The following is a 27,565-nucleotide window of genomic DNA, read 5'->3' as shown; positions in this document are numbered from 1 at the left end:
CTATTTGCAGTCATCTTCTGTTTTCTTGCAATGTTAAATATAAAACTCATAGGGACTTAAAATGATTGCACCGATGCAATCTTTAAGATGGGCTCTTCTCCTTGGGGGTGAGTGGCAATGCAAACATGGAGGCAACGGGGGCAATAGAGGAAACTTCCACCAGCTGCGCTCGGCAGGGGCAAGCCTCAAGTGTCTAGTTTTTTCCTCTGTGTTTACAGCATTTTTAAGGCTTTGAGTTCTCACGCAGCATATATGTCATTAAATGGCTGATGCCTCTTTGCACACGTTGTTGTGATGGCCTGTGGCAACCTGAATTAATTGTTTCAGTAGTTGATGGTGGTTACTCGCCATAATTATTATAATTTGCATTTATAAAAACATCTTTCATCTAAGGATCTCAAAATGCTTTTGCGCACATTTAATTAAGCTTCACAACATCCTGTGAGGTGTCAAGAGTGTTGTTATATCCCTTTTTACACAGGTTTCTCCAAGAAAACAAGGTCAGTCTCTAACGTGACTGGTATTTGGTTCACATCACACTTGCATGGGACAGAGCAACCAGCACAGCTGCAGGAATTAGGGGTGCTGATCTAGGTCACTTTGCATCTCCCACATAGCTCTTGCTGCTGCCACGCTGTGTGGACACATGCACTAAGCCACCACAAACACAGTCAGAGCAACCTCAGCCCAGATTTCCAGTCTGAGATGGCCCTTTCTTTCCCAGGAGCACTCAACAGCAGAAAAGTCTTGAGAAGAAAAACAAGTAAGCACAAGATGACATAACCCATCCTGCAAAGAGCTGTTCTTTCTGTTATTTTCTTAACATTTAAGCCTGTCTTTGCAATCTGCACACAGCAAGATGTTTCTACTGGAGCCGAAGCCAAGAAACTAGCTGCAAGCAATGTAAAGTTACCCTTTATCAGTCACTCTCTTGATCTAGAAGAGGCTGCACGCACTTCATCTCCAGCCCCTGCCAGCCTTAGACCTGACCTTATGGGCAATCAACACTTCTGAGATCTACTAAACCCTAGATTACCATCTGACTGTGGTATTTAAAAGTGAGGATCAACTCAAGCAAGACAGACTGGGAACTTGAGGGGACAACTGGAAGAGACAGTTTTCAAAAGCTCATTTCTTCTTCAAACACATGACTATGTTGTTTAAATCGAACCTGGCTCTCTGTAAGCTCTGTTGATCACCATATTAGCCCTGAGGAAGTTAGGTCTAAGTAAGTGCTTGCAAATTGAGTAAGAAGTCCTGGGCCATACCTTCACAAGTTCTTTACCATCCCATCAATTTCTAAGGGCTTGTTTACGTGTGGCAATGACCAGATTAGCTATTTTGAAAGAACTCTGCCCATGGATGCACTTATTCCAAAATAAAAGCCACTTTGCTTTTCTAATTACGTGGACTTACAGGTAGAGAATGATTATTGTGAATAACATGAGAAAGAAAGTAACTTCATTCCTCAGTAGACCATTCAGCAGGAATATTCTGAAACGAGCTGTCTGGCTAATTTCTCATGTCGATGCGTTTTAAGGCACTGGCATAGTCACACACTCATCAACAACCAATTTTGTTTTCAGTGCATCCTTTTCCCGGAGAGGGTGTGCCAATGCAAGGCGAGAGTCAGGTTGTCTTTGTCAAAGGTCTTGCATACTTCTCTGTCTTTACCTGACACTATTTCTGCTTAACCTAGCAGCATGAGATAACTGTTGAAGACATTCCTGCTTTTTGTAACACCAAAAAGCACTCCAGGAGCACAAATGGAAGAGACTTCAGCGTGTCCTACTCTACTCGTAGGAGATGCCAGTAGCAGCAGAGGCTTTGCCCTGGCTTTTTCGGAGGAGAACCCCAGTGAAGCCCAGGCAAAGTTGATCCAGCTCCCCAACTTAAGCATGTCTGGAGCGTCATTTGGGGATGGTATTGCTCATCCCCACCTCTTTTCAATTCTCCTGAGTCAATGTACAGGATTTATTCTGGTCCACATTTCTCTTGTGGGGAAAGGAATACCTGGCAGCCAGAGGAGAAGGTCTGACCCAAGAACATAATGTCATTTCATTTTACCTGTTGTCTACTTCCCTTTCAAGCAGAAATAGAGGATGGACATTGGGCTAAGCCTGCATTTTTACTGAAGCTGTCTTCTGTTTTTTCTCTCCTCCGAACTTGTTCATGTCTACTGCTGCATAGAAAAGAAAAATGCAATAGTGACCTGGGGCTTGGGAGAATACAGTGCCATGGGAATCACAGCATCAGGCCCATGGAGGGTTTTTTTCTTGCTGCTACCAGAAAACCTTCAATAATGTCAAATCAGTACTTTTCGTGTCTGTTTCTTTTTTTTGGAGAGGGACAAGTAAAAATTCTGCTTGTGTTACCTCACATTCCAGGAATGGAGACTCGGTGGGTACTATATTTTCCTTTTCGGACCTCAGTCACTCCCAAAGATTCCAGATGAACTCTGCCTGCCCAGGCACCAGAGTCAGTGCCCGGGGGAATTTCTTGGTATCTAAGGGATATGCAGGATGTGTACTCGCATGCCCTTGCTGCCTCTCAACTCCAGCTGTACATGCAGTTTTGCTTTAGGAACCTGTACCTCCAGTATTGCAATATCTTTTTCAGTCTCTGTCATCAAGAGTTTAAATACAGTTCAGATCAGTGTTAGTGGCCCAGCTCCAAATGAGGAGAATTGCTGCAATTCGTTATCTTGACAAATTAACTGGTCTGAGGCAATTCCTTTTTAAGAGAGATACAATTAGCTAACTCTTGAACTCTAGCCTTGCTCCAGCGCTGTGGCATAGTTATGCACCTGCTCAGAAAGTGTTGATACTACAACTAAGACTTTCCCACCTGTAAGTGTAATTTCTGCACTAAGAGCCTTAGTGTTATACGGCCGTGCCTTGCTGTCCTCGTGCCGCTCTCGTACTCCACTGTAGCATGGGATAACGATGCAGACCTCATTTGTAACGAACTCTGACCTCAGCTGATTAAGAAAAAGACTGAAGACCAAGGTGGTCTTGTCATATAGCCTCTAGAGGAGAGTCAGTGCTGGAAATGCAGAGTCCTTGACACAAAACCACCGGAAGGGCCTGGCATGGAGAGTGTTATATCAGAGAGGCACATCACCAGTTGTCCTATCCTCTGGTTTGAGTACAGCTTCCTGGTCCAGTAGAAAAAGGCAGCTGTGTAGAAAACAGTAGCCCGTGCAGACCCAAACCGGAGATTTTCTTTTGAAAAGGAAGTACCCTTCTAGTGGTGTTTTCTCCCTGAGATTTGGGCAGGAGTTTGTCGTTGCAGTCCCTCAGTCCTCATATACCCAGTGAAAAGTGGGTTGCCATCAGGTACAGTACCCTCCTCTTGATGTGGACAGGAATTGATGCTCCAGAGAAGGAAGAGTGACCTCCAGCTTTGCCCTGGTTTCCCTCACCTCCTGGCCTGGAGGAGAAGCTCCCTTCTGCCTTTCTACCAAGCAATGAAAATACATCCAGAGCTACATATTGTTTTTCCAACCCAGTGTGGGCAGATGCACTTCTCACCCATTTCCCTGTAGAAAGCAACTCCTTCTGCCCCTCAGCCGTAGCTCACCTGTGGGCATCGTCTTCCCTTGCACAAGAGCTCCCAGGTGCTAAAACTTATCCCTTAACCATTTGTCCAAACTATTCCCTTTGGAAACTCTGTTTGGGATAAAGCTGTCCTGCAGAAGGCTTGTGTTTGCCTAGAGCCTCTTTGCGTGGACTTGGTGGTTGGGAGTTTCCTTGGGCTCCTCTTTGAACTCCAAGCCTTTAGCATCCAAAACATTTAACCCTCAATTTCTTTTCTACTTTATCAGTTTGGCCAGCTTCCAGCTGGCAGCATTTATTCGCAGGCTTCCATCCTGCATCTTGTGTTTGCAGATGTATTTCTCTTTCAATTAACCCCCTGAAATGGTTTTCTTCTCCCCTGAGCCTACCTGCCTCCAGTCTGGCCAGCACATCTCCCTGCTCTGGATGCCTGGAGGGTGGAAGCCGGGAGCAGAGACGCTCGGTCCTTGGGCTGGAAGTGCCAAGCTGAGGGTGTGCCCCGTACACGGGCGTCACAAAGAGCAGCTGAAGGAACACGCAAGTTTGGCAGCACCTGCTTTGCCCGTTGTGGGTTGGGGCTTGCAATGCCCAAGGCACTTTTGCCTCTGCGGAGTCTCTAGAGCATCACTTAAGAATAATCAGGTCTTCCCTGAATGCTTTTGCTGAGATGCTCTGGAGCATGCACCCACGTTTCCATGTCTCTTCTCACCAGCAGCTTTTGCCTAGCTTTCCTTTGGAACAAGTATTTCTAGATAGTCACTTAAAATGAAAAAAAAAAAAGACAAAAAAAAAAAATCTGGTCTAAAGTACCACTTACCAAACAAATAAAATGCCTAGTCACCAGGAATGCCCTCCCTCCTATGCCTGCTGTAATTACTGAGCAATAGCAACCTTAGGTTGCTCATCTTGTGTCTTGGCACTCCAGCTTGTTAACGTGCATTGGCAGCAAAGAGGAGAGCTGCTTGCCTGCTGCCAAGATTACTAGGCAAACTTCACATGGTTCGGGAAACCTGATAAAATCTAGAGGTGCAAGATCTCTATTGCTGGGACACTAGTCAAGCCTTTGAAGTGAAAGGGCCTGGAATTGAAACAAATCTTTGGTTATTCAGTCTCTTGCAGCTGTTGACCCGTCACAGCTTGGTACTACCACATCTGGATTACCCTGTAAGACACATCTTTTTGTTTCAAATTAAATAATATTGGCACTGCTAGAGCGGTTCCTAAGGAACCTGATTACTTAGGCTCCGGGGAGATATAAAATTAACTATTTAGCCTATATAGTGGTTAGCTTAATTTTGTGTATGATTCTAGCAGAGCAAATGAGTAGTAGAGATTGAAATCTCAGCCAGAGCTAGTAAAGACTTGGCATTTCCATTTGCAGAAAGTTTTAAAGCCAGGTTACACTGCAAGCTGGAGAAGACTACTAAGTGAAATATAACTGTCTATGCTACAGAAAAAAAAAAAAAAAGAGCTGTTGTTCATAAATGTTAACCACTTCTTTAGTTTTATCATATAACTTGTATTTTAATTCTTAAATTTCCTGGCACACCCAGTGGAACAGTTTTGTTGCTGCTAATACGCCTAATACCCAGCTAGTGAAATAATGACATGTTATGCTACCATTAAGAGTTGCTTCTACTTAGCAGTGATTGAAGTGCCTTATCTTTTCAGGTATCAAATTGTTAAATTACAACACAAATGGAAGATACTCTGATTTAATGTACCTTTTCCAGCTCTCCCAGCAGTAACAGCTGTTCTCAATGAGTTTTAAAAGTACTATAAAAACAGTATTTTGACAATTCATGTTTGTCGAATGAAAACATGTCAGCACTGTGAATTAACGAAACAACACAAAAATAATCTAAAAATAAGAAGCCATGGAAAACTAGACCAAAAGAAACAGAGATGTTTTAGAGTTATATTTTTCCACATACACAAAGCTGTGTAGTTTCACTGCAGGAATTTGTTGAAACTAAACAATGTTATTAGAATCTGTTTATTTAGAAAGACGTTTTCAGGAAAACAATGTTAGCCAGAGAAGGAGCTGACCACACTCAAGTCAGCAATGGAAGTTCCCACTAATTTTGATACCAGAAGAGTTTTACCCAGTGGCTTTAGAAAAACGTTCGTGCAGTTTGACAAAACCTGGGGCAGAGTTAAGGTGGAGCAACTTGATAATGCGTGAGATCGTGCTCAATCTCATGCTTCCTGCAGCAGTTATTTGCTTTAAAAAAAAAAAACACAACACAACCCTTCTCCCCCCCCCAAAAAAAAAACAAAAAAGCATGAAAGCTTGATTTCAACAGGTCAAAATAAAAAAAAAAGTTAATGCATAATAAAAGGAGATATGAACTTATTCACATGGAAATAGCTATTCAATTAAAAAAAAAATGTTTAAATGCCTAAAAAATAGTGTGATTGTTTGGGTTATTACTGAACTCTACTGTTTTCCAGCACTCTCTTAGCTTAACCATTTGCTTTTCTTCAGACCCTTGATTTGTTTTGTTCAGAAAATCTCTACTATTTACTTCTTTTTTTTTTTAAAAAAAAAGAGCAGTATATCTGAAGTCTATGTGGTTCACTGGGAGTTCATTGGGATATATTTGCAACTCCTGAAGCAAAAAACCTGATATTTTATCTTTAGGAGTTACATTTTTTGAACTTATTGAATTTTTCAAAGATCAGCATGAAGAGTTCTGATTAAATGCTTGCTTCAGCGTTTTAAAGGCTTCTTGTGTCCCTGTTGCCTAAGGAGGTCGTACGTTACGATTGCTCTGTAAACATCAGATTGTACAGAATTGGCTCCGCGAGCCGTGCTGGACACACAAAGAAGAAGTCAAATGGCTTATCTCTCCCTTATCAACTAGTTTATTTTTCATGCCCAAAAAAGGCCATATTTTTAAGAGAGCAGCTGCTACTTTGTAAATAATTTCATGGCTTCTGTTAAGTAGAGCTGTCAATTTTGCAAACAATGTTAAAAGATTTTCATTTTACCACAGGATTGCATGTTTTTAAATGCAATTTTATCCCCGAAAGTCCAGTGGAGGATATTGGAGAATGGAAACGGCTTCTGATTTGCAGACACAGACCCCAAAGAGAATAGATATGGTTAAATAATGACACATACATGAGCAGGGAAGTCATGAGATCTCGTCACCTGTGTGTAGTGTTCAGAGAGTATCCTGCACATTAAAACGTAGGAAAACTTAGTGGACTTGTAAAGAAACATATTTGACTATTTCAGACAGGCACCAGATTTAGCAGTAGCAACTATCAGCAAATGTTGGAAATGCAGAATGTGCATTGTACAGTTGTGTGTGTAAAACATTATCCTAATATTGATCGTGACAATGGGATTTTGTAGATAAAGATTTTTAGCACAATATAATTCATATTATTGCATCTGATAAATGACTTTAATGATGAAACAACAATGTTAGCTGCGATACCAACGCTCAAGTTCTTAAAATTCAAATTCAGATTCAAATCCCCAGATCCTAACATGATAAGCAAATACTAGGTTAGAATTAAAAACAGCAAGAGTTTATTGTGCAATAAGCCAAAGGAAGATCCCAGAGTACCTGAATATTAAATCTTAGGTGCAACTGGAGATACCTCCAATGGTAGCACAAAGTCAAGTCTTTATTAAGCACTACACCCTAGCCAGAGCCCTCATCTAGATGTGAGGACCACCACCCTCTCCCAGATCCATGGCTTTGTTGCCAAAATCCTTCCCTTTTTAATTAAATGTGGTATATGTTGCCTCTGGTTTGGGAAGGGCTGTGTTGTTTAAACAATATTCCTTGCGCATTTGTTTTTCCTTCTGTAGCACTTCTCACAGGGAACACAGTCCGATGTCCCACAACAAAAAAGTTTATTTCTTTACTCTAGAGCTCGTATCTGATGGTTTTGTGGCTTTGAACCACTCCTGGCATCTGATCCTATCTCATGTTCTACTGCAACGCTGCAGCTGTAAACCCAGACCAGAGTAGGTTCAATCCTCATAACTGGAGGTCAGTTTCAGATATTTAATTTAGATATGAAAGTGCAAAGAAATCTATTTGCACTCCTGTGGGTAAGAACCCCTCTCATCCTCGAGTTTTGGCTACAAGTGTGCTTGCATATGACAGACTCCTCTGTTTTCCATGAGGTTGCTATGGATCTTGGATCCAGTAGCATTAGTTAACAAAGTGTAGCTGTGCTGCATCCACAGCTCAAACTAGCAAAGTCAGTGGCCACAGTTATAATTGCTCGTAGCGTTCATATACGAGAAATATGCCACACGAGGACTGGATACATCCAAATTGTAGCCCATTCCACATTACAAAAGTGCTAGGTCTCACCCAGAGCACGTGCGTGAGTTACACTGAAGTGATGGACATGAGACAGCTGTGATTTATTCAGATCTGGTTCCCAACAGGTACGAGAAAATCCACATTAATAGTATGACGGAAAGAGATCAAGACAAAGCTGACCCAATCCTATTGTGTTTGGATCAAGACAAAGCTGACCCAATCCTATTGTGTTTGGATCAAGACAAAGCTGACCCAATCCTATTGTATTTCCTTTCTCAATACACGCTCCTCTCTCAGCATCTCTTAGGGTTTTACGTTCTGAAAAGCCACTGCTCCTTGGAGCTAGTTCAGCCGCAGGAGGGATGTCTAAGGAGAAGCCATGTACATCATATATTGGTGAAAGTTTGTCACTTTAAGGGAGTAAGTTATGTAGGCCTTAGGCATTACTGAGTAGATGGGAAAAGAAAAAAAAAAGAGGAAAAAAAGATGAATTACACCAGGTTGACTCACGCTGTACATCCTAGCTTTGACATTCAGAAAACCAAAAGGTTTAACATTTCCCTCCTTACTTTTAGCTTTCTAAGGCCAGGTGAAAGGGGAGGCTCTTCAGGACCAAAGACTCGGTTCACCAGAGCTATGTTCCCAAGCAGAGGCTGCCAAAGTTTGTCCCACAAGAGCTGTGGTGGATTTTGCCTACACACACACCAACAGGAATTTTGTTTCAGCCCTTTCCCAGAGTTCTTCATACATATCAAAAGCAGTTTCTCCTGTGCCTTTTAAAGTTCTCCATATTGTTCCCCTCCTTCTCCTGGCTGCTTGTTCTGCAACAGGCTCCAAGAAGAGATCTCCAAAGACCTACTTTACCTGCACTTGATTTACGTTTCCTAGACATAGAGCATCGCTCGTACAACTTTTCTCCCATCTTTTTTCTCTCTTCGGATTTTTTTATTCAAGATAGATGAGAAATTACATCAGGGCCAGTTTATCTCCTGTATTTATTGCAACGTCGTGTGCATGCTTGGAGGTTGGTTGCCCCTGACCGAGTTGGTTGTTTTCAGCAATTCCCCACATTGCTCCATATGTGGGAAATGACAGTACAGGTGGAAAATATCAGTTACCTGAGAAAGCCAAATTGGTTGCCACACTTCACCCTCTCTCACACCGCAGATGCTAATAATATTTAGGTAGAATGAAGAGTAGAAATAGTCTGCAGGAACCTTAACAGAGATAGCTTTCTGGGACTCAGAGATTCAGAAACGCTTACAAGTAGATTTGCCCTCCTAAGCTGGTGAGCGTTCTGGGTCTCTGGCCAAAATGTAAACTAGCAGTACAGCAACGCTCGCAGGAGCATTTTATTGCTCGCACTGCCCATGGTGTTGCCATGGGTATCGTGCCGATTAGCTTATGCAGGATCCAGGAAGGCAGAGAACAAGGGGAGAAAAACAGGATTAAAAAAGAAAAAAAAATTCAAAAAGGTCTTACAATTTTGAGAAAAATCTTTTAAAGTCTTTATCTGTAACAGGATTTTTTTCTTTAATCCAAACTCTACTAGCCTGGGGTTTGATTAATTTTTTTAATTATTTAAGTCTCACACCTAGAATATGCAATTTATCCTCTATATTTTTAATTGGTTTGGGTATTTTCAAACAATTTCCTTCCCCAAAGATCTCAGACTGGAAGTTGGGAATTGGAGGTCCCTCCTTCACCTACCTGAAGACTTTGGGTCTTGATTGTGAACCAAAATATTTTGAAACAAAGATAAGAAAAGTCTTTATTTTTAAAGAAAGGAGTTACACATACCCTTATGGAGGAACAGTCCAACTGATAAGACTTTGACCTGTATGGCAGCAGTGAAATACTCACATGCAGCAGCCTTTGGCAGCCAGCTAGACCTTCTGTAGTTGACAACTTATAGAAGGCATTTCTTCCTGGCTAACTAAAGCCAACACATACTTCCTCCCTCCCTTCTAAAAACTCTTGGATGTATTATTGTTGCTGATCATTAGCTACCTGGCCTCCTTTTCAAGGGGAAAAGTCGAGAGTGGAAGCTGTATAAACATGGTTTTCCATTTGATTTGATCCATTAGAAGAGAGGACACCCTTGTCCTTATTGACATCTAAGGCAAACAGTTGGCAACTTGATTGGTACTTTTAAATTAAGTAAGCCTGATATCATATCTTGATTCATCTTAGCAGAACTTCTGGGGCAGTCAGGTGAAGAAGATCCATCTCATGAAGCTTTCATTGACCGTCCTTCAGAGCACGGAAGAGAGCGCAACCCACCTGCTCCCAGTCCAGCCATCGGAACGCCGGCGCAGAGCTGCTCCCGCAGGTGAGCAGCACAGGAAGGGTCACGCGGGCAACTCGTGTCCGTCAAAGATGTTTCATAAGGCCAAGGAAAATCCTGTATTTCTGTAACAGAGAATGGAAGGGAAGGGGGGAATAATTAACTAAAATACTTTTGAAATGTATGTTTGATGTTCTGAACTTTCCTGACAACCTCAGTTGACATCTGCATCATGACTGTAAATAAAACATGAAGACACTAAGCAGGAACTAAGAAAAACCTCAGATGCCAGAAGGACATGACTTGGACACAAAGCAGTCTCCAGAAACATAGACAGTTTGTGAGCATTTAACATGGGCTAGCAGAACCATTTTCAAATTAACCCATTTGAGCAAATGCAGCCTTCCTTGATGAACAAGCAGAAGAGAGAAATACAACAATGGAAATGCAGCAAATTAACAGTTACAGGTGGTAAATAGAACTTTTAAAAACCTAACATGAATCGTTACAGATTTCTGTAAACTCATCACTAGCCTGTGATCAAAGTCCTTGGGATGATCTTCCAAGAGTTACCTTCTTCCAAACTTTATTAAAACCTGAAACTTACATATTGTGAGAGAAACAGCAGGTCTGACAACTGGGGATTTTTTCAGTGTTTTTGCTGCTAGTGAACCCGCACACCACCTTGCAACCAACGAGAAATTACAATGAAACAGCTCTTCTGCAAAGATTAAAAAGCATTTATTTCTCTTATTTTTCTTCATGCATTCGTGATAGAAAAGAAAGGATTGTTTGTTCCCAGTGAGTATATAGATGCAGTTATTTTTATTTTCTGTGCCTACTGTATGTAAGAATATTTTTAGTAAATCTAGTATGAGGACAACGTTGAACTTCCACGTTGGCAAATCATCCTAACCATTTGTATGTAACTGTGCTGAACACTCTGTATGGGCTAGAAACACATTTCTTTCTCCTTCTGGAAATCTGTTACGTAGCTTACTGTCTTTCCTCACATGAAGAGATTGAACTTTTGCAGTATTAGATATAATATCCGTTACACCAGCTGCACACCGCTAGTGAAATATTTATTTTATGCATAACCTGCAATTTTTAGGATACAGAACATCGTCTCAAGCTTTCGGAGGTATCGAATGGATTTGGAGATGGGGCCTGCTTTTAAAAATATAGTGCACAATTGTTCTGTCTTAGCTTTCGGGGTGCAGATAGCACTGATATGGGCAAATAATAAAGGCAGTAAGATCATGCTGGAGACTATATTGACTACAGAGGACTTTCCAAGTGCTCCAACAAAAGGATCTCCTTTAACAGAGCGCTAGAGCAGAGACTAATCCCAGCATGCCTCTGATCCCAAGGTATAAACATGCTATCCTCCCTTCAGCTCACCTTTTCCCTTTCGGAGGTTGCTATGACTCACACGTCTCTGGCAGTCCCACGTCTGCCTTCGTCAGGCGTCTTGGGAGAAAGATTGCAGAGTCCAACTTTACTCCTACTCCTCGTCTCCCCGACTTGACCGCGTTCGCCCATGCCAGCCCAGGTGGGTCACTGAAAGTTGCTGAGCCTCACGAGTGGCTCTTTGCAATCGTCGGAGCTGCAAAAACTGCCGGGATTTCCCGAGGCTTTTGTTTGCCTTTTGCCAGGTTGGTGAGTATAAAGCAAGCTCCACACCCACGCGACGAGCTCCTCCGCCTGCTGACACCCCATGCTTGCAGCTGACCTCCCCCAGGAGCACCCAGAGTTTTAGTTGCCTCTTGCAGAGCTGTGAAAGAAAACTTCTCACGGCTCCCGGGGCTGGCCGCAGCTGCTTGAAGCCTGCCAGCACAAATTTGAGTTTTAAAGGCACTCCCTATGACAACACCAACTGGCTGGGAAAGTCACCTGCTGAGGCACAGGTGACTCCAACAGCCTCTTCTCTATGCTTAAAAAACCCACAGACGGTTACAAGCACGTAACTGTGGCTTGTGTTTTGCCTCCAGTTTCAGAGTTTGTTTTCTATAATACATCTGTGCCAAGTCCGCATCAGACTTCTTCATCTGAAGAAATTTGTATAAAAAAGGAAATTCCTGAGTGTTAGGAGCCTACGTAAATAGGGAAATCTTTGGTTCTGCAGTCATCGCAATATTTCACCTCTGTGGCCAAGATACTCCAGCGTTACTAGAGATTTGGCTGCGTACTCTGAGATATCGGCAGAGGACACAGTTCATAGTGGGTAGATGATTATGCAGCACTTGAGGAAATTTGTTGATCTAACATGTTGATCTAGCATGTGAACCCAAAATTAAATTGTGTTTGTTTTCTGCTGCCTCAGTGAATTCACCCCAAAAAATGGCGACAAGAACGCTGTACTAAAACGCAGTGAAGTTTATGAAATCGCAGCTGCATGGTGCTTGCAGCTACACATCTTAGTAAGTGCACAGCAACATTATTATTATAACCAATTTTTCACATCACAAATTCATATCTGACATTTTGACTGTCCACTTCTTCCCCGCCTCCAACCACTACCTGCAGTTTCAAAATCAATACTCAGGACACGTTCTCCCTCCTGGAAAAGCCCTTCCTTGTTTGTTAGCTTGGTCATTTTTTGTTTCATTATTGACTTTCTCCATTTCTCATGCTGTTTAATGCTAGTCTTCGGTGTTTATGTATTCTGCTCACCAGTGAGATAAATGTACATCCTGAATCATTTCCTATTTACTTCTGAAGTCTTTCCCCTCAAGAAAAAAAAAAAAAAAAAATATTTTTGTAATAGATTTACTACTGTTCTCTGTTCCCTAACCCCATGCACAGTGCAGCCTCTTGTCTTGGCCAAGTCACTTCAACCACATTTGATGTGTATTACTCTAGGGAACTTGTTGACTTACCTCCTCAGCATCATTTAAATCCATGCGATATTGCCTCTGAGGACTTGATTTGTAGTCTAGGGAGCAAGGTTATTCTATAGCTTTTGTTTGCTTCATCTCTCTGTGTGTTGGCATATTGTGACTTCCTACAGCAAATGTCCTTGCTGATGGTGTGACAAGAGTCAACTCAGATCTGGACTCTTTCTTCTCTTCCAGAGTCTTTTGTTTGTCTACCTTGGCTTTGTGTCTTTGTACTGGCTAGTCACACCAAAACCATGAAATCGACCTACATTACTGTGTTTCTAACACTACCACCCCTGTCAGATCCAGATACTGTCTCAAATCTGTATCTTACCCGAGTTTCTGGAGTCTCATCTCCTGCACATACCCAGACTTCTTTCTTTCCTGTGTTTAAACTTTGACAGAACCTTTGTTTTGGGACAGCCAAGGCGTATCTCATGAATTAGACCTAGGCAGAAGCCCTGGGCAAGGGCTCTGTGAAGACTAGCAGAAGATGTTTCTGTTTAACTTACTTAACAAACCTCGTTACTGATGCCCTTCAGGGAGCCTAACATCTGCATATGTGTAACAGAAGCCCAGTTTTCAGGCTGCATGATTAACAAATCACTTCAATTAACTCTTCACATCATCGTCTCCTTTGCCTGATAAGGAAAGCCGTAGCCTGGGATGGAGACAAGGGCAGAAAAGGCTGGAACCAAAATGATAATTCATAAAATAGTCTCAAGGGTTTATTTGATTGAGAAGTTATTCTAGGCAAAGTCTAGCTTCCCTTCTTGCCTTAACAGTCAGAAAGCAGAGAACTTAATTTGAGACTAAATCATGTTTTACAGAGAGAGAAAATTGGCTTAACTCCATGACGTTTTGTTGAAGTAGCAATAGTGTTGCTGTCAGTGGAGAACTGGAATCAACTTTCCAAATCGTGTACAGGCACAGAGTATGTTATTTCAGGACAACGCATTTGCTGTATGGTTTCTTCCACTCTAACATGAACAAGACAGTTACCACCAACAAGAACAATACCACCAACAATGCATGGTCTAGTGAATAATTTTACAAGAAAAAGCTTTCGTCTCTGGCTTACGTTTCCCATTGACCACTGCCATTCTCTCCTTCCAAGTGTCAGGTATGTTATAGCCTAGCAGTTCTTGTCCTCTCGTTATTCTTGATATCTGTTTATGAAAATGTTTTGATCAGTATAATGTTTTTGCTGCCTGTAAATGAGGAAAATATTTTCAGAAAGTATGGACACTGTTGTTCAGAGGACCAAGGTAGCACATCAGTCCTCTCAGCAAGGTGCTAAAGGAACTGATTGACTCCCTGTGGGTCAGCTCATTTCTAGATGAGTCAACTAGTGAGTGCCTGCGACCGTGCCAGAGTCTGACACATAAGAGTCTGCACAGAGCTACTGCTGCACTCACTCCTCATGGTGCCATTGGCATTGGTAACTGCGGTGTGGCTTTCCTCCCCATCAGTGTGTCATTCTGTTTCCTTACCATAATGCATTGGGGATTTAAATATCTTGCATTTGTTGGTAGTGTCAAGGGGTGTGTGAAACTGGGATTTTTTTAGCTTATTATCCATCTACCTTGTCCCCATCCCCCAAACCAGAACTACTATTTTAATTAGGATATCTCTTATTTTAATACAAATGATTAGGAGAGAAAGCAAAAGTATGTATCGTTACAGCGATTTTTATCATAAAACTTCCCTGATGCCTATGTACTTAAAAATACACGTATTTCTACTGCTCTACAAGGTTTTTATTTAAGCTCAGAAGCACATTTTTATATTTTGAATCTGTAGCATCACTGGTCAAACCTCAGGAAGCGTTAAGAGAAAACTACCCGACTGTCTTTCATATCTGTATACGTTGGTTATTAAATCAGCATAAAAAGAGATATTAATTAGAATTAGAGTTATCTCACTGCATCCCCTTTTGCATGTCACGTAAAAAAAAAATAAAAATTAAACCGATTTCTTACTCTTACTTCATTGTTTCGTGCAATTAAACAAAATAAGCATTTAGCACCCTCAGGGCACTTCTGGTCGTTCCTCCACTGTCAATTATCTTTTTCAAAAGTCCTCTTTAACCAGGAAGCAAACTTGATCTTAAAATAGAAGGAATATAGGCTGAGAAATACAGCCTGCCACAGGTCCACATGTAATCCTACAAGCTGCTCTATCGGTCCTAGCAATTTTCAGTTCCAAAGTAACTCTATTAAGAGGTGTGCTGTGGGGATGTGGTGATTTGGTGTAGGAAACTCATCATGGAGGTGGGATCCAGCAGCTCAGCAGTGCTAATCCTGCCTGGTTTCTGCGGCCTCTCTTCTCATTATTTGCCTTTGCTCAGCCCTGGTGAAGGCAACAGGAGCTTCACGTGCATCAAGAACGCAACAGCAGGCAAACACGCGTGGCTCTGCGCGAAGTTGCACTCTCAATTTCTACATCTGTAAAACTGAGATAATATATTGCTGACTTAAAAGTGATGTTGGGCAACTTAATTAGTCAACATGTGTGCAGCACCTTGAAAATACAAAATTAACTCTTATTATCCCATAAGTACTCGAGGTGGATCGAGGTGCACGCTATGGCCTCTTGATTCTAGACAAAGGTTCTCTTGATTAAATTAGATTGCTAACGTATTACGGCGTTAGCTTACTTGAAGAAAGAAAAGTTTGAAAAAGCAATTTGGCTTCGTCACATGAGCGGCATGTATACTTAATGGAAATTTTTCCAGCATTCACAAAACAAAGAAAAATCAATAAAATGTCTGCCAACTGTTCCACTGAAAACATTTTATAATCTATAGCGCCGAGAATCCCAAGCCAAGATAAACCAGCGTTGCTGACAGAAAATACTGACAATTATTTTACATTGATTCAACTTGGCCCAGCCCAGACTGACCTTGTTTATTCATCTCAGTCTCTTAATTCATATTAACTTGGCATCAAAATGGGACTTGTGGCATGTGGGCTGAAGACCCATTTCTGTATCTTAGACTCAGATAAATGTAGAGCATTGAGTACTTCTAGTGCCTTGAGCTCTTAGGTAGATTTATATGCATTAGACAGAACTGGTTAAGTTCCTTTTATCCCCGCTGGGCTTTTCACGTCTGTTGACTGTAAAACTAGAAGCTCAGTAGAAGTAACATCTTCTTCTAAGCCTTGGGATATACATGAAATCCTCCCAGTACTGGTCAATTTTAAAGACACGTGCAAAGAGGATGGAGGGGTTTAAGCTCTTTTAGAACATAAAAATAGAAGGGTTATGGCAATTTGGCAGCCAAAAAAGCAATTTGCAGGTCTCGGCAGAATCCGAGGCTGTGTATAAGAAAGCTGATCAAGACACTACAGAGGAGATAATGGGGTCGAAGAGCAGAAGAATCCCTCCGTTTTTGCCACCAGCATAATCTGGTCTCCAATGAAGTTTCTTAGTTTCTTTTGCTGAACCAATAAAGCTTAGCGTGATGGGAGAGTTGCATTACTGCAGCTTAAAAATGTCTCGGGAAAGCTGATGAGGAGAGTTGCTTTTAGTTGCTTTACAGATGCCCAGCTGCTTGCATAACTGTCACCCAACTGGTAGCGGGAAGACAAAGACAGAGAGAAAATCTGAGCTTTTTTTTTAGTTATTTATGTTCTCATCAGTAATAACACGCTTTTTATGCCTGGAATGTATTATTCGTATCATGAAAGCTGAGTGAGATTTCATATTGTGGCAGTTAAATTGGGTGCTGCACAGAAGGGTTTGCATTTTCATTCTCCCAGCTACGCTGCCGTCCTATCTGAAAGCCACCCTTGAGTAAAACACTACTTGAGTTGAACATGACTACATCCATGGAGGGGAAAAATCCACCCAAACGAGGAGAGTCACTCCCCAAAGGGGATCCCAGCCGGCCTGGCTTGAGAGATTTAGTTTATTTTTTCTGTTAGACTCCTCCTTGCCAAAGGCAACCCTCCCTTAGACCTCGCCTGGCACTTGGCATTTTGCAGATGGTGGGACCAGCAGCGAGTCAGCAAGCCAAGATAGCACAAGATAACCTCCAAATTTCCAGTTCCACTGCCTTGGGAATGGATTGCCTTTCCACACGCCTACGTAAGCAGAGATTAACGACGAGTGAAGAAAGCAAGACTAGCGAAACCAAAAAAAAAGAAAAAAAATTCACCTGCATTTTCTGTAACACATAGCTAGTGTTTTCCTCCCTGCAGCTCCTTCATGACTTGGATTTCAGTGATGGAAGTGGTGTGGGGACAGGATTTAACTGCAAAAATCACAGAAAATCAGCGTTGCCCTTTGGGTCAGACATCCTCCTCTCCTGGCGTCTACCCGACCGCCTCCATGCAAGGCTGCCACAGTGCCAGGTGCCTGCTGCATGTGTTGTACATCCCCAGCCTGTCCTGCTTAACAAAACCTTAATTGCTCAAAAAAACACCAGCTTTACACCACATCTTTGAATGACAGGACAGTGCTGGAGCAACTGCACAGCCAAATGAGTGATGCTAGTGACGCTCAGTCAACAAATGTACTGGCATCCGATAAAAAAGAGCTACAGTTTGTACACAGCCGCTGTGTACTTGAAAAGATAGAAAACAAGCAAAACAGCTTTGGTCTGCTATGCAGCATCTCCCCAACTCTTCAGTCCTTGCTCCCTCCCATCCTATCACTTCTGTTTTGTTTTCAAAGACCCACCAGCTGCAGAGAGGCAGAGGACACTGAGCGTAAGCCTGGAGTGGATGGTCCCACCACATCCCGGATGGAGAAACCCTCTTCCAGCAGCCAGAAGGGTAAGTGAACGAGTCATTTTCAAATATGCACAAGGGTATGAAGCTAGAAATAATGATGATTGATATCTTGAAAAAAGAATTTGGATCTAGGAAGAAAAATAAGGCAGTGGCATTGCAGCACGAGCTTGGTTTGTGTATGCTTAGCAGGGAGAGACACGAGGACTCGGCTAATGGCTCTCGCAATGTAGAATAAATTGTCTGAGTGTTTGAATCTTCTTATCTTGCAGCACTATTCACAATTTGGCAAAAACAGGCGAAGTGTTTATAAGTTTCAGTTGTCGTTGCTCTGTTTTTTGGTGTGTGATGGCCAGGTCCTCAGCAGCAGAGCCTCACCAGTTATATGGCTAGTAGAGCGGCATTTTACACCACTTCTGCAGGGGGTTCTGGAGGAAACAGACGTGGCTGTCTTGCTTTGGCAGTATTCAGTATCTCCATCATAGCAGATTCAAAGCAGTGCAATGGTGTATTAGAGGAGCAGTCCAGCACCAGACAGTTGTGGTTAAAGAGTCGTTCTGTAAAGTCAGCCAGGCAGGGATCTGTAAGAGTATTTGCACAAGGGGTGGGACAAGGATTTTTGTCTTCTGCCTTGTCCGGGTATCCTGTCACTATAGTGAGAGGTATGTAGGAACTGAGCCAGTCTCTAGGCACAGTGACACAGAAAGTCATGGCACAACTGCGGTTCCTATAGCCACGACTAAAATAATAGATAGTTTCAAACACGCCAGCTATGGATACGCTTCCACCTTACAGTGGGGCTGAACTACCACTTTGCTACCATTGAAATGGGAAGGTCCTGCTTCCCCCTCACCGCCACCTTCTGCCTACATTCATGGGATCACACAGGGGGCTGCCAGCACATTAGCCCAACCGAAAAAATTATTTGTTTTCCTTCCCGTGGGCTTTTGTCCATCCCCTGAGCCGAACTGCCTTGCCTGGGATCAGAGGACACCACAGACAGCACCAAGTGAGGGGCAGAAGCACGTTGCCTGCAGCAGGACTTCTTTTTGATGTTGGCAGCTGTTAATTCAGCTCAAGCTGTAACATGAAGCCTCATCCTCAAGCACCTCCAGCAGCAACCTGATAGCACACGGGCTGCAAAACCCTCCCGAGACACAAGCACTCGGGCAGGCAGCCCACTCCGAGCTCTGCCACCCTACAGCTACAGGTACAGGTAGAGAGGTGTGCTGCAGCCACAGCTCTGTCACAATGCCTGCATCCCACTCCTGCAACAGCTCCTCACCGAGTCAGAATGTTGTAGGAATCTTGATCCGTCACTGGCCTTGCGTCTCCACACTGCCCTATCTGCAAAAATCACAGTTGCTTTAACTTGGTGTAGCGTTTGGGGGAATATAGGTATCCTACATGTATAGACTTGTATAAGCAATATACTAAATATTTTACTTCATCCATTGAATAATAGGGTATAAAATAGCTGTGCCCTATCAAAAAAGTGAAAGAGTTACCTAATACCGTGCCCTTGTTTGTTTGGGTTTTTCAGTGAGTTCAATAGAATGTAAATAACATGGTGATGATCTTTTTTTTTTCTTTTTTTTTTCAGGAAATTTGAGAGCGGTTCCTACAGAGCAGGTAACGCATTTCTGATTTATTTTTTTATTCCTGCTTATTATTATTTACTCTATTTTGCAGCTTCCTGAAACTCCCTGAGCCTGTCCCTGCAAGCTGTCTGCCTGCAGGGCTCTTGCTGAAATTGGTAGAAATGCTTCTATACCGCGCTGCTAGAGCGGGGCTTCGTCTGCGGCTTTGAATAGAGCGCAGCGCATAAAAGTTGAAAATTATTATTATCCGATGCCTGTTGGATGGGACCTAAGAAAGAACTTATTGTCCTCCATGCACGTTCATCTTACGTGAACTAGCCAGCGCTCGTATTGGCGCTTTCACGAGTGAGAGACCACAGTAAAGAGAAGTGAAATACTACCCTATGGTTTCATGATCGCTTTAAGCTGATTTAACTGCAAGGTTCTGCCAAAAAAGGTGGACCAGCCCTTCCCCCCACCACCAGCCTCCAGTCCTATGTCCTCCTCCCTCTCTCACACTGGCTCGGGCACTTGTGTACTTCCAGCCTGCAAGAAGTTCACTGCAGCAGGAGAGGAAAAGAACTCCACATGGGCAGGGAGACCCTACTCCGTGCCCCAGATCCTTCAGCTACCCCTGTCTCCCGTCAGGACATTCCCTCCCAGCCCGGTTTGGTGCCCTAGGTGGTTGGGTGTCAATGGGGGTGCATACAGAGCACATACGTAGGGCGATCCTGTCTCCAGAGCTGATGAGTCAGAAGTGTGCGGCACTGACGCGCTCCTTCGGTTCTACTTTAAAGGAAAAAATGAAATAAAATAAAAGCAGACTCACGGCAGCATGGATGGAGACACAAGAGTGCCTGTATTTTAGCTTCCTCCCAATTACAGTTCTTGTTGAAACTCTTATTTTTGAGGCCGAAGTATTCCTCGTTTGGCCTAAATTCAACCAGATCATTAAAGGGAAAAAAAAAAAAGAAAGGAAATGCTTCAAACTCCCAGCAGAGCAGGATGGCACTTATTTATTTCTTTCATTACAAAACCAGTCCGTGCCAAGTAAAATCATGCTCTAAGAGCTGTTCTACCAGTCCCAAAGCGCTGGAGAACAACACGCGTCGGCCCCACCTCTGCAGCCTCCCGTGGGCCCCTGCGCATTTCACCGGGTGGAGGATGGGGAAAGTCTGGGGAGCAGGTGGCAGAGTTTGCCACATCGGGGTCGTGCTGGTGGGGAAACCCCTGGACTCAAAGGATGTCCCCAGTGGCCTTCCGATGGATTTGGTGGCTTCACAATACAGCATGAAGTATAATATAGCAGCGGTGACAGTCTGGAGGCATTGATGGCATTCCTGGGTTTGCAGCTGGGTTATCCAGCGGTTTACTGCTCCTTCCCTGAGCTGTGCGTAAGGTGCTCCTTGCCCCCACATTAGCGGCTGAATTCATAACTGGAAGTTCTGGACTCTCACATTAAAATCCACGAGCACAAACTCTGTATAATGGGAGTGATACAAAGAACAAAACTTTGCCATCACATCTTCAAGGACTTACACAAGGGAGTGGTTAAAGCGTCTTTGGGTTCCAAAAAGTGAACTGAGCAGTCACCATTGCTGAAAGCTACTGGGTCAAAGTGTGGCCTCTGCGACCTCAGTGGCGGTGCCCTGATTTCACCGTGCATTGCGGAGCTGCTTGTGCACAGGAAAATGGGGCACCTCCATCCTTACTGAGCTGCTCTGTTTCTCACAGGACCAAGGGAAGGGAGGCAGCAGCTCTGACAAGCACTTGGGCTGCAGAGGGAAACAACTTGCTAGGTAAGGGGGAGCCAGTTGTGCACACCAGGTTTTTTGGAGGAGGAAAACCATCCACGCAACACTAACTTTGCACTTCTAGGAATACGTTTCCAACACCATCCTGTCCTGACTTTTAATGTTGTGTGGAAATTTGGAAGTCTTGCAGCAATTGAGTAGCAATACAGGAACAAGCACCCAGCAAATCAGAGCAACTCCGTTCTAGCTGGACTGACCTCTTGCTTTAATCCAACCCATGCCAAATCCAACCCAAACCCACCATCAGCAGTAGCTCTACACCCAGACACTGCCACCAGCCTGCTGCATCGGTGCCAGCATTTGATGGACAGTCCATCTCCAAGGTCCCACTTTCACCCTCCTGCTCCCCTGGGCTGGCATCCCTCCACCACCACTTCCTGCACGTTGCTTCAGAGGGAGCCCTCACAATACCGGGCTCGGTGCCACGCAAGGGGAGCACACCCAAAACCCAGCCCTTCTTGCACAGTCAATTCTGCAGGAAGATCTCTGCAACTGCAAGCTGGAGCATTTGCTTTGCCCCCCTTCACCAGTTCATTTGCGAAAGGCTGGAGCCAGAAGTGACCTATCCCCAGAGCAAATGGCCATGGAGGCGTCAGTGGGGATGTATCCAACATGGACCCTGTCTTTTGTAGGTGCATCATAACACGCATCGTCCTTGCTTGCTGCTGCTCTCAGCTATGAGGAAGCTTCTCCTCCCTGAAACTGTAAAGATCGTGCAACAAAACATTCCCAGTCACCTACCAGGGCAGCTGGCTGTCACGCAGCCAAACGTCACTCAAGGCGTGGAGCTAGATTTGCTTTCTAGAGGAAAGTCTTCACCCTATAGCATGCGAGAGACAGTTCACAGGCAAGACCGTGCTACCGCAGGGGCCACTGTTGTCCCCCCAGCAGTGCCAGTGGCTTTGTGCCAGCACGGGACACATGTCCCCGCTGAAGCCCCTTGGAGCATGGATGATGATGGGCGAGGGCTGCTGTGGTGATCTCAGCTTGCAGGTAGGATAAATGAAGACCACATTGCTTTGCCAAGCTGACTTGGGATCAGCACTGGCCAAAGGATCCCATCACTGGGTACAAAGGTGAGGACAACATATGTAGTTGCCAGAGGAGGGAGGATAAGCTGCAGCTTCTCTTGCCCTGTGCATGGCTTGGTTGGGTACAACTCTTCAAGCAACAGGGGCAAAGCAAATGAGAAGTGAGCATCCCATCTGCAGTATTTGGTGGGCCCAGGAGTTGGTGTTCATGTTGAGGTCTGTCTTCCAGGAAAGACTGGAGATTGGAGGGGGGGGGTAGCCTCAAGGGCCATGCTGCTTGAGACCCAGCCTACTCTTGCTGCTTTGAGCAGGGTGATCTCCAGAGATCCCTCCTGGCCTGCGTTATTCTGGAATTTGATAGCCTTGAACAAACTATGTAGGTTGGTTCAAAGAGTTTCCGTTCAGCAGCACCCAGCCTTTGATAAGCAAAACTAAGCCTCCAAACACTCTGGTCACCAACCTCGGTACAAACAAGACCCTTTGGAAAACGTGAATCTCAAATGCTCTGTCATTTCTGGACTGATCTTATTTATGGTAACTTGAGATGCTGAAGCCAATGGTGCCTTATGGCTATTGAATGGTTATTTTAATATATTCTCACTCAGCTAATACCTATCAGTCAGAAAAAAAGTTTTCTATGATGATCTCCAAGAGAAACAAGACATTTCCAGTGAAAGGCAGCAGTACCTATGGATCCTAACAACAAGCATGTCCTTCCACATTAGCTATTCTTGCAGCCTGGAATGGGGCAGTATCTGCCTGAAAAAAAACCCAGATGTTTAAAGTGATTCCCCAAGGCTCCTTCATTTGTTCCTCTCTCTCCCACTCTTGTCCTGTCCCACCTTCATCATGCCCTTGAGAGTAACCCCCAGGAGAAAAAGCGTAGCTGTAGTTATACAGCAGTGTGAGGAAGAGGTTTCTCTGTATTCCCTGCTCCAGGAGACTAAAGGGATGCTCCGTTCTGCTTCAGACCCGGGGAGACCAAGCAAACCACTGCCTCCATCCTGCTATCCCTGCAGGTCCGAGATGGCTTAGTGGCTTTTCAATTACAGGGTGTGCCTTCCCATACCACTCCTCCCTTCGCCTGCCGGAGCGGGACCACATCATTACCATGCAAAGCCCCACAATCTGAATTCTCCAGGGCACAAGTGGATGCTCTCCTGTCAGGATATTCATGTTTTCCTGCTCTGGATGACTAGCTGCTCATTACCATAGGCAGCAGCACTGCAGTGCTGGCTTCCCCTGTTCCTGGACAGCCCTTTTCCTGTGCTATGAGAATCAACTCTCATCAAATTATTACGGCTTCTTTTGTTGCTGGGGTGCTACATCAGAAAAGATGCAGATGTCAGAAGAGGGTTCCAGTCATTATCGCTCTTCAGCCTTTGATGAACATTAAACACCTCTACAAGCTTGATGCCACATCACAGACTTCCCACACGACACCGCCAAGTCTGCTTTAGTGTGACCAGAGAGGTTTGCAAATAGGTTTTTTTAAAAGTATTTTTTTAAAAAGCAGCTAGGTGGGTCTGCAGAGCTGGATTCTTGTTAACCTCTCCCCAGACAGAGGCACAAATCACGAGTCACAAAACACAGGTCAGATTCCTATCTGATCCTTGCACGACCCTGAGCCTTGAACAACAGGGACCTCCCCAAACCGCCTTGGACTCTAAATGATCAAACATGATGTGTTGGTTTTTTATCTCCAGCCTGCATTCACCTGCCCACCTGTTCCTTTGGTCCCCAGAGCAAGCACCAGCAGAAATCCCTCTGCATCAAGCACTGGCACAGCTCTAGGGAAAAAAGAGCCGCTTTCAGCCACTGATGCTCCTCAAGGATTTACTGTTGTGGCTGCCCTGAAAAAAAGAAAAAAATTGTTCGTATTTTTTGGAGTCTCCAACTACAAGTGTCCTTCAAAGAGCAGGGAGAGTCTATGGAAAGCTTGCAGCCATTCAAAAAACAAGGTGTACACACACACACAGAGCTCCCACGGGGGCTGCTACCAAGTAATGCAACTCATAATCTCCTTGAAGACACCCTGCCTAAGAAGCAGACTTGGCAGTGAAGCCATGCTTCAAGTTTCAGCGCTGGAATAACCCAGTGGGGTCTGGGATGGAAGCGCTGGTTTGACCAGGACGTTGGGGATGCTTGTTTGTCATCTTCAAACCACCTCCAAGAATTAACAGGGGGTCGTGTTGTGGCAAGGCCACCCTCTGCCATCTCCCTGCAAGGGAAGTGCCAGGCGATGGGCTGGAAACAAAACTCAACCATCCACGTGGTGCTCGTTTAGAGCTGTCGCACTTTTTCCGCTCCCTCCGTGCTGAGGTCGGGAGGTTGTGCACAGGAACGCTGTTTCGGAGGGTGATCTATCTCACATGCCATGAGATGGAGCTGCTGCTCTGGTAAAGGTTCCTTATGAAGCTGTGAGAGTTGTTCGGGGAATTTATTTTTTTTCCTCTTTCCTGAAGTCAAGGAGCAGCAAGTCACTCACAGGAGTCCTGTCCGCCCTTGCCAGTGCTCCCGCAGCCCTGACAGCACCTCCTGGGGCCGAGCCCACCCCTGTTCCCACACCAGCCAGCCTGTCTTGCCCTCCGAGACAGGACAAACACACATTTCCCTTTGTTTTCAGCTCCACACCTAGTTTTTTTTCTTTGCATCATGAAGGGCTGGCTACTCACCTGTAATTCAAAAGAAAGCAATGACTCACTAGACTACGGCGCTTTCCAAGGCGAAGTATTTCATGCATTTTGCAGGCACGCTAGTCCATGTTATGAAATAACCTCTATTTGTGGCACATATTCTCCCCATCATTGTGTCCTTTGCAAAACCAGAGGGCTGGGGTTTCCACCCTGCACAGGCACTGAGTGCAGAAAGGGGATTTGTGCTTAAATCATGTATTCGCATCATATGAGGAATGCAGAACACCATCCCTGCATAGCTTCCAAAACCTGGCTCGCTCCCCACTGGCATTAACCCAGCCTCGTGGTGTTCGCGCTATCTTCTAATTAGAAGGTAACAAAAATCTAAAGTTTCACTTTCGCCAAGAAGCTTCCAGGCGCCGGGGAAGGGGCTCAAAGGCAGGCGGAGCCTCGGCTCCCAGCCCCGTGTCCACTGCAGGGGATGCGGTGAGCTGCCACTGGAGCTCCAGCCCCTGGTTTCCCCGAGAGCATCAGGGGAGAGGAAGATTGCAAAGGGGCTTAAAAAAAGGGGAGAGATGCCTTACCTTGCATGAAGAGGCAGCCTCCACCACTTTAGGGCTGCATCCTCCGTTCCCAGGCCAAAATTGGACGGAGTCTGCAATTGTCTCTCCCCCCCCCGGGTTGAGATGGTGTTTCCGATACCCGTGTTTCCATCCCTCATTGCGTGTCCCTGCCGCCTGCCTGATCCTGCCTGTCTTTTCGTCCGCAGGAGCCTGGAGACAGCGGCTCTCTCAAAGTCGTGCACTTCGGGCTGGTGTGACCAAGCGTGGGACCCCCCCTTGCTGCCAAAGCAAAGAAGGGGAAACCTCCCCTAGGTGGTGAAGTTCACAGAAAGTCCTTCAGCGAACTCCCAGCTGGCCCTGGATCCAGCCACCAGCAGAAGATGAAGCACCAGGCTTATAAAAAGTTCTGCCCTTAGACCTCCAAATTATTTCTAGGTTAGCATGAATGCATCTGTGCACCCCACGTTTGCTTACGGAGAGCAGTTTGGTGACGTTTTCATTGTGTCACTCAAAGGCATTAAAAAGCAAAGTCATTGCAGATCCCGATTTACTGTACAAACGCAATGCTGAAAAATTTGGGGGGAGGCGGGTTATTGGACAAATCCATAAACTTCTCAGGGGAAAGTCTGTAGTTCTCTGTGCATTATATATTTTAACAATCTTCACTTGGAAGCAGATTTGAATTTCCACTTAAGGCTCTGAAAACTGTCCTATTGAGATACCAGCAGATAAAATCTTCACTCAGGATACTTCTGTGAAAGAGCAGCCTTTCACAGTCGGCAGCATTTTTCGAAGAATGCTCTCAATTTTCATATCTAGATATATCATCTTAGTTGAATAACCATTATTTTGCCTTGAAAAAAAGACGCGGAGCCTCTTAAACATCATTCCGTTGGAGTCCAGATTTTAATCTGCCGCCTCTAACCACGAGGAGAAAATGCACTGAGAAGGTAACGTAACCTGTTCCAGCCCTCTGGGTTTTTTGTGACCGTGAAGAGAGGGGAGAGCATCGTCGCAGGTCTTTCCTCCCGCCGTTTGATCAGGCGCCGCGTGTACGGACGAAGATTTTTGTACTCTACTGTAGGCACGTGTGTGGGTTAAGCTTGATCTCTTTTGGGAGCGCTGGATGGTCGCAACCCAAAGCTGGTGAGCTTCTTGAAACTGGTTTTGTACAACAACCAAATTTGGACGATGAATGGACTGAAAATAAAAGCACGGTGTGAAAAAAAAAAAAAACAACAAAAAACAAAACAAACCACAAGCTATTAGAAGTATTTTATTAACAAAAATCTACATTTAGCCAAATAAAATATCTGTGCTAACTATCGGTCAGCCATTTTTCCCCTGTGAGCCAAAATCCTGCTGAATTTCTGCTGCACGATGGGCAATTTTGATGGCACCAGAAAAACTCCCAACCCATTTTGACACTTTATCCGAATCGGAGCTTTTCCATGAGCGTATTCGAAGGAGACTTTTTGCTTTGCAGGTTGAAGGGAGCGAACGGGCTGCGACGTGTAGGTTTTTGTACACTCAACAGGGTAAGATTAATAAAGCAAGCTTTGAAACAGAGCGGGCTGCTGCATCGCCTCCCCGCGCAGAGCCGTGCCTGTCGTGGCTGTGCTTCGCGCAGCACTTGGAGGAGAGCGTTTCTTTAATGTCCTGGCGATTTAAATATGGTTTCTGAAATACCCCCGGCGCGACGGCGGACCGCGGCGATCGCGCGCTTGCTCTGCACGAGATGCTGCGACGCGTCGCTTCGCCGTACAGCTATTTTGCTGAATTGCAGCCATATTTCTGTCAGTACAAGTGATGGTCTATATGAGGGATTAATCTGACACCAGACAGTGATTCTTAATCCTTCAGTATATCATAATCTATTTACTTTGCATGCTAAGAGGATTTCGGCTTAAAAATATACAGGAAGTGATACTAGAAATGTACATAAGATCCAGAATGCCATTTCCTAAAATTGTAGTTTTTCATTCAAAAAAAAAAAAACAACATCCTTTTGTGGCTTTCTTCGAAAAGTCCTGTCTGTCCTGGAAAAAAAAAAAAAAAAAGTGTTGAATAGGGGTTTAACTGGAAATAGGCATATGTTTTCCTTTAGGCTTCAGCCCTCTGACCGTTTTCACCCTCCTCCTTCCCTGCAGCTTTTTGTGCTCGACCATTCGACATGAAAGAAGA

At 44.4% G+C, this 27,565-nt stretch overlaps 1 protein-coding gene across 2 annotated transcripts in view; it reads left to right on the top strand.

The window, feature by feature from the left end:
* The window catches only part of WDPCP (WD repeat containing planar cell polarity effector), a 102,228-nt gene extending 76,590 nt beyond the window's left edge, over nt 1–25,638 (top strand). Inside the window, exons 14-17 of one of the 2 annotated variants that reach the window (XM_086630973.1) lie at nt 10,049–10,184; nt 17,702–17,802; nt 19,361–19,389; nt 25,588–25,638. In XM_086630973.1, coding sequence (XP_086487099.1) covers nt 10,049–10,184; nt 17,702–17,802; nt 19,361–19,389; nt 25,588–25,638 — 317 coding nt within the window. Of the gene's footprint in view, nt 1–10,048; nt 10,185–17,701; nt 17,803–19,360; nt 19,390–23,483; nt 23,569–25,587 lie in introns of those variants that run through there. The other variant, XM_086630965.1, reaches the window with a different exon arrangement.
* Nucleotides 25,639–27,565: the final 1,927 nt, after the last annotated feature.

The sequence above is a fragment of the Tauraco erythrolophus genome, chromosome 2, assembly GCF_009769465.1.
Source record: "Tauraco erythrolophus isolate bTauEry1 chromosome 2, bTauEry1.pri, whole genome shotgun sequence".
NCBI lineage: Eukaryota > Metazoa > Chordata > Aves > Musophagiformes > Musophagidae > Tauraco > Tauraco erythrolophus.
Note: the sequence above shows the minus strand (reverse complement) of the source record. Positions and strands in the feature narration are given on the sequence as shown.